General features: G+C 64.4%; 1 protein-coding gene across 2 annotated transcripts in view; it reads left to right on the plus strand.

Moving 5' to 3' along the window:
- MRPL23 (mitochondrial ribosomal protein L23) overlaps positions 1–796 on the plus strand; it is an 11,306-nt gene extending 10,510 nt beyond the window's left edge. For both annotated transcript variants that reach the window (XM_066376311.1, XM_066376218.1), the window contains exon 5: positions 536–796. In XM_066376311.1, coding sequence (XP_066232408.1) covers positions 536–703 — 168 coding nt within the window. In that variant the 3' untranslated portion in view covers positions 704–796. The remainder of the gene's footprint in view (positions 1–535) is intronic.
- The last annotated feature ends 5,732 nt before the right edge of the window (positions 797–6,528 follow it).

Genomic DNA, 6,528 nt, shown 5'->3' on the forward strand with positions numbered 1-6,528 from the left:
CTCCCGGTTTCTTTGTGTGTGTTTTTTTGCATTTGACTTGCTTGCACGGCTCCGTGCCCGGAGGGGTGCTCTTTGTAATGTGGGGAAGGGCCTTCAGGCTTTTCGCTAGGTGTGCTCGCTGTGTCCCTTCTTACTCCAGCCTGGAGCTCATCCCAGGCCTCCCGCAAACACTTCTAAAGAGGCAGTGCCGGTGGGGAGTGGGGTGGAGGCCAACGAGTCTGAAGAGCCCTCTCCCTGCACCGTCCTGCTGTGGACAAAGGCCGAGCCCTCGGGCCGCCCTCCCTCCCTCCCGCTCTTCCTTCCAGGTGTTTCTTCTCCAGGCAGGGGCGGGGGACGGGGCTTGGGGACCCAGAGCCGCCGCAGGCACGTGCTGGGGGCACACGGTGGGAGCTGAGCCCTGGGCGGATGGATCGCGGAGAGGTGGGAAGGTGCTGGTCCACGTGGCATGGTGGCCCTTGGCACCCACAGACATCTCCCCGCGCCCCCATCCGGTCTCCCTGCTCTGCTGGAACGCGGTCTCCGCTCCGCTCCGCAGGCTCACGGACAGACCTTCACGTTCCCCGACCTCTTTCCTGAGAAGAGGCTCAGCCCCGAAGGCGCCTCCGTGGAGGAGAGCGTCCAGAAGGAGCTCCAGGAGGGGCAGCAGCAAAGGGAGAGCCGGGACCCCCGGCGCGGAGGCGTCCCCGAGTGGTTTGCGCTGTGATGGGTCCTACGTTCATGGGTGCGCGCCTGCGTGCGTGCGTGGCAGGGCGGAGCTGACAGCGTCAATAAAAGCATGCTGCGTGTGGACAAAGAACCTCCTGCCCAGTTCCTCTGTTCCCGGACCTCGCCTGCTAGTCCCGGGCGCAGCCCACGCCCCTGGGTACACATGCAGCCTCGGGCACCCGTCTGACCCGCACAGCCACATGCCTAGTCCCAGTCCCATGGAGCTGGGACGAGGCTGGGACCCCCATTGCAATATGGAAACGAGGTGCCCCTGGAAAGACCGCCCAGAAACTAGTCTGAGCGCCCCACTGAGAAGCTGCCTGCTGTTTGTCTGGGCCTGCGTGAGGAGGGGGGTCCTGAGCACCGGGGCAGGGGACCCATCTAGGCCGAGGCTCCAGTTTGGCACAGTTGGTGGGTGTTGAGTGGGCGGGGGCTGTGCAGGGACTCGAGGGAGGTGATGTTTATGAAACACCTGACCGAGGGAGGCCATGGAGCTGGGGGCAGGAGGCAGGAGAGATGGCACCCCCCAGTCTAGGAAGGCAGCAGAAAGGAATGGTGCAAGGCCGTGGGGACGAGGTGTTGGGCAAGAAGAGGGCACTGCAGACCCACAGGGTGTGGCAGAGAACGTGGCCATGGGGTCCTGGCGGCCGGGTCCTCCGCGTCTCAGGTTCCTGGTGGGGAGGTCCATCAACAGCTCTGCTTGTCTTTGAACTGAGCTCTGTGGCTGCGCCCTGGACGGTGGAGAAGGAACAGGCCACGTGGCAGCCTGGGCTATGTGTGAGTGTTTCCACGTGTCGGGTGGGTGCCGGGAGAGAGGTCGGGCCACGCTATGGGCAGCAGCACGCAAGGCAAGGGAGCCAGTCGGCCGTCTGCCCTGCTGTGTGTGGGCTGGGCCCTGCTCTCCTCGTCCCCTGCGGGGGCCGCAAGTGGAAACTGAAGAAAAGGGCTGCCTCAGCCACCCCCACCCTACCCCGAGGGACCCCCCCCCCACTCCCACAACCCCCGACAGGATGGCGGCGGGCACCCCTCCGCCTGCAGGGTGAAGGTCCGGGCAAACACCGCCCTTCAATGTTGATTTAAAGTGAGGGGAAGGTCCGGAAGTAGACCAGAGACCGAGGCAACGGTATTTTCCTTAGAGAAATAATTCATGGGGCCCTGAGGACCCCCAACTCCAGGCCGGGAGAGGACTCGCATCCTTCACTGGCTGCCTTGCAGCAGCCGCCCCCGCACGCGGCTCCGCCCACGGCTGCCTGGGCCTGCAGACCTTCCCTGCGCTGCACCCCAGGGGCCCCCCGGAGGCCCGGGAGCCTGCTGCCTGGAAAGGAGGAAGCCCCCCCCCCCAGCCTCAGCGTTCTCTGCCTTCCCAGAGTGCTCCAGGGCTGGCAGAGCCCCTGTGGGAATGGGGTGAAATGCAGGGGTCCCTGCGGAGCAGTGAGGGCAGGGAATGCGGGGGTGGGAAGCTGTTTGCAAGAATCCAGGAAGTGGGCCTTCGGCTGGGGGCTGGGGGCTGCTTCGCTGGCACCCCCAGGTCCCGGGCTTGGAGAAGGGGCTGACTAGCTGCACCCTGCCCCACCCAGACACTCCCAGGGGTGAGGCTGGAGGAGGAAGAGGGCCAGTGTGTTGGGAGGCCCACCTCTGCCCCCCGCCACACACACACACACAAGACCAGGGGCCCCAGGCGGTGGCTTCCCTGTGATTCCGTTTTCCCTCATCTTGCATCTTGCAGACCTGGGCTCGCCCCAATCTGCTCCACGCCATGTGCGGGGACCAGAGCAGGGGTTGGGGGGGGGGCAGAACGAGCATAAGGCTCCTGGGGAGATCCCCCCATGGGGCCCAAATAGCCTGTCTGCTCCTGCAGAGAGCTCAGCAGACTCCGCTTTGCAGGACGGCCTCACGTGGGCTAGGAACTGGGGGGGGGGGGGGGTGGCCTTGACCCTGTGGGCTGGCCATCGGGGCTCCCCTTCCCCTGCTGGGAGCCGGGGTGGGGGTTAAGAACAGACCTGAGGGAGAGGAGAGCCCACAGTCCCGAGCACTGTCTGGCCCTGTGGTGTCCATTTGTGCCCGTGCGGGGCAAGGGGGTCTGTTTGCTTTGCAGGAGGGAGCGAGAGGGAAGAAGACCCAGGCTGGGCCGCAGCGGCCTGCTAGGGTGCTAGGGATGGGGCTGCCTCCCCCCGCTGGGGACGGCAGCCCCTGACTCTGCCGGGGGCTCCTTCCGCGGTCTGTGTGCGTGACTCACAGATGACGTGTAGGGGCAGCAGGCTCTGTGGCCCACAGGAACACTGGGGCCCCCCACACACATACCCCTAGCAACTGCAGGTGAGGCCCAGCCGCCCAGGGTCCCAGGACAGAGCAGGAACCCCCCCCCCATACCCTGCACCCCTGCCCAGTTTCTCCCGTGTCTGCTTGTCCTGCCTTGTGTGGGTCACTCACTGCAGGGGACGACCCCACGCGCCTGGCCTGACTTGGCCCCCCTTAGTCACATGCGAGCCGGACTGACCACCGGTCTTCTGGCCTCTGCTCCCTGCTCTGCTCTCCTTCCCATCCAGGTCCAGAGGGCCACTGCTTCCCACCCACCCCCACCCTCATGTCCTAAATAAAAAACACAGCAGAAGCCAAAAGACACCGGTGCCCCTGGAACGTAGCTTTGGAGCCCCCGTGCCCCCTGAGCTCCTCTCCCTCCTCCCAACCTTCCTGTGTTTCCAAAGAGCTGGTGAGTGAGGAACGGGTGAACCACTGAATTCAGCAAGTCCGCTTCCTCCCAACAGGAAAGCCTGTGGCCTGTCCCCAGGAGTTTGGAAGTGGGGTCAGGCCTGTGTGGGCGGTGGGGGGGGGGTCCGGGCGGGCAGCCGTGAGGTGCTGGCTCCCCGCCACCATCCCCGTTATTGTCCTCACTGAGGCCGGAGGCCGAGCTCCTGACTTCTGGCTGCTGGGAGGCCTTGGCGGCCCTCACGTCTCGGTCACAGGACAGGAAAGGCCCCGGGTGGGAGTTTTCGCCCATATTCAGCAGCTTTATGGAGACGCGGTTCCCGTCCCCTCCAGTCTGTCCCCCACCCCCAGCCCCGCAACCCCACCTGCACCATGGAGAGTGTGTCCCTCAGTGCCGGAGTTCTGTATCTCGCCACGCTCAAGTTTAGAACGTCCTCACGCTGCTCCCAGCGGCAACCCCGCACCCCGGGCCCCGCCCGCCTTACCAACGGCAATCTGCAAGAGCCGTGGCGAGTGGGTTCTAGGTGTTTCCTAGACACGGATCACGCATGCGGGTCTTTCGAGACATGTGTCTCTCAGTCAGCACAGAGCCCCCCCCCCTCCACCCCCCACTGCGGTCCATCTATTCCAGGGGTCCCCAAACTTTTTACACAGGGGGTCAGTTCACTGTCCCTCAGACAGTTGGAGGGCCGGACTATAAAAACAACTATGAACAAATCTCTATGCACACTGCACATATCTTATTTTAAAGTAAAAAAACAAAACGGGAACAAATACAAATATTTAAAATAAAGAACAAGTAAATTTAAATCAACAAACCAGTATTTCAATGGGAACTATGCTCCTCTCACTGACCACCAATGAAAGAGGTGCCCCTTCCGGAACTGCGGCGGGGGCCGGATAAATGGCCTAAGGGGGCCGCAGTTTGGGGACCCCTGATCTATTCAATACAGAGTGTTTCCTGTGGGGTGTGCAGCACCTGGGCCGAGGTGGGTGGGTGGGTGGGTGGGTGGACAGGGGCTGCCACTTCCACCGCGTGGACGTCTTTGCCCAGATTGTCCCCCCGGAGGCCGGAGCAGCCTGCCCTGCGTGGAATGGTCTCTCTCCAAGTCCCTAAAGTACCCCAAGGCCGTGGAGAGACGGGGCCACATCCTCAGACAGTCCCCGCTCCCGAAGGCACCCCAAAGGGCACATTGTCTACCATCAACCGTGGGTCTGTCCCTCAGAGCCCCCACCTGGGGCAGGAGTGAGAGTGCCGGGGCTGGGGGGCTTCCACATCTGCAAGGCCGGCCCTGGGGTTTCCGGCCCCCTCCCTGGGCCTCTCTCCTCCTCTGTGAGCTGCACTCGGGTTCTGCCCCACTCAAGAGAAACTCGGCTCTCTACCCTCAGAAATCCTTATTTGCCAGGTCTGGTGGCCGGGCTCGTAGGCACAAGGGTGATCGGGGGTGGGCGGGCCTTGGTCTGACCCCCAAGTCGTAGCAGTGGGTACAGGTGCCTGTCCCATCTTTGCAGCTGACTCTCGGTCTCTCCTGGGGTCGCAGAACCCACCCCCTGCGCTGCACCAGGACTCCCCGCGGCAGACATTGCGCTCCGCACCTCCGCCCTGTGCGGGGGGCACCCACACTTCACTGAGCAGAGCCCCTCCGTCTGTGCCCGCCAGCCGGCCCTCCGCTTGCTTCTCGGGCGAGAAGGGGACAAAGGGCCCAGTCCCTGTCCCTGGAACCTCTCTCAAGGTTTGTGCCCAGCCCGGCTCAGCCCCAGGGAGCTGCGCCCCACAGAGATCTGTCTCAGACGCCTCCAAGGTGGCCCGTGGGGTCGTGAGGGACCTCGGCCCCCTGGCAGCAGCCGGCCACGTGGTCTCTCTAGCCTGGCGGGGTGGGAAGGGGGCTGCTTAGTGTCTGTGTTGACTCCTTCTCAGCTGAAATCCTCTCCACCCCCCACCCCAAATCACTTCATTATTTCTCTGTAAATAGGGCTTTTCTTAGTCAAAATAATCAGCATTTTCTGTTGTTGCTCCCACATCTGGCTTTGATTGGCCCCAGCCTGGTGGGGTGGGTCGGATGCTGGAACCCTGACGTTATGATGAGAGGAGAGGGGGCGGGCCTGGTTCCCTCCCTCCCGCACAGAGCCAGGCCTCGGGGGCCGGGGCTGGGGTGGGCGGGGTGGGGACCCCCGTCTGCTCCTCACAGGGCTGCACTCTCTGCCCGCCCCACTCTGCATGGCCCTCCCTGGCTTCCCCTCCTCCGAGCGGGAGCCTGGCGGGTTGGGGGGGCTCCCCCTCCACAGAGGTCCTGGGGATACACGTGGCAAACTCCGTGGCTCCTGCCGTCGGTCCCTCACCCCAGGATGGAGCAGGAGGCCGCTTCACCCTTCCCTCCCTAACCTTTGCCCTCACCTCTCCTAAAGATACAAGATAAGGAGGATTCTCCAAGTCTCTCCTCCCCCCCCCCCGCCCTGGCCCTCCTGCATCATGGAGCCAAGTGAGGAGGGGGTCTCGGTCTGCACCCCCTGCAGGAATCACAGGCGGGCCCTGAGCTGGCCCTCCTCTGGGGAGCTCCAGGCGGGGAGGTGGCCGGGCGCTGGGTTCCCACAGGAACTCGCCCTGGCCTCCTTCCCTTCCCGTGTGGGCTCCCACATATTGGCGCAGCTCTGTGGGGCCCCCTGAGAACGTCCCCGGGGCGGCCCTGGGTTGGGGTGCCCGGCGGGCTGCCCCCCCCTCCCCGTGAGCGGAGTTCGGCCCCTCTTCTCTGACCACCCCACGGGAAGTCCAGGGGTCCCACGGTCCATCCCTTCGGCGGTGCAGGCCCCACCCGGTGCCCTGTGTTCCCATTGCCCGCGGGACATCCTGCTGCTTGATTAATGACGCAAGTGCTGGACTGTCCCTCAGCATGGACATTCCTCAGCATGGACGTTCAGTGTCCACGGGATGGAACCAGCCCGGGCATGTCCCTGCCGCCCGGTCACCGGTGTGTGGCCTGGACGAGGAGGCAGCGCCTCGGTCGTGCACCTCGCCGTCCTGAGTGGCGTGGCGAGGCGAGCTGGGGGCAGCGGGGGTCTGTCCAGCGTGTGCCCACCACTGTCCTCTTGGTGGGGAAAGCCTGAAGAGACTTCCGAAAG

The sequence above is a fragment of the Saccopteryx leptura genome, chromosome 1 (assembly GCF_036850995.1).
Source record: "Saccopteryx leptura isolate mSacLep1 chromosome 1, mSacLep1_pri_phased_curated, whole genome shotgun sequence".
Classification (NCBI taxonomy): domain Eukaryota; kingdom Metazoa; phylum Chordata; class Mammalia; order Chiroptera; family Emballonuridae; genus Saccopteryx; species Saccopteryx leptura.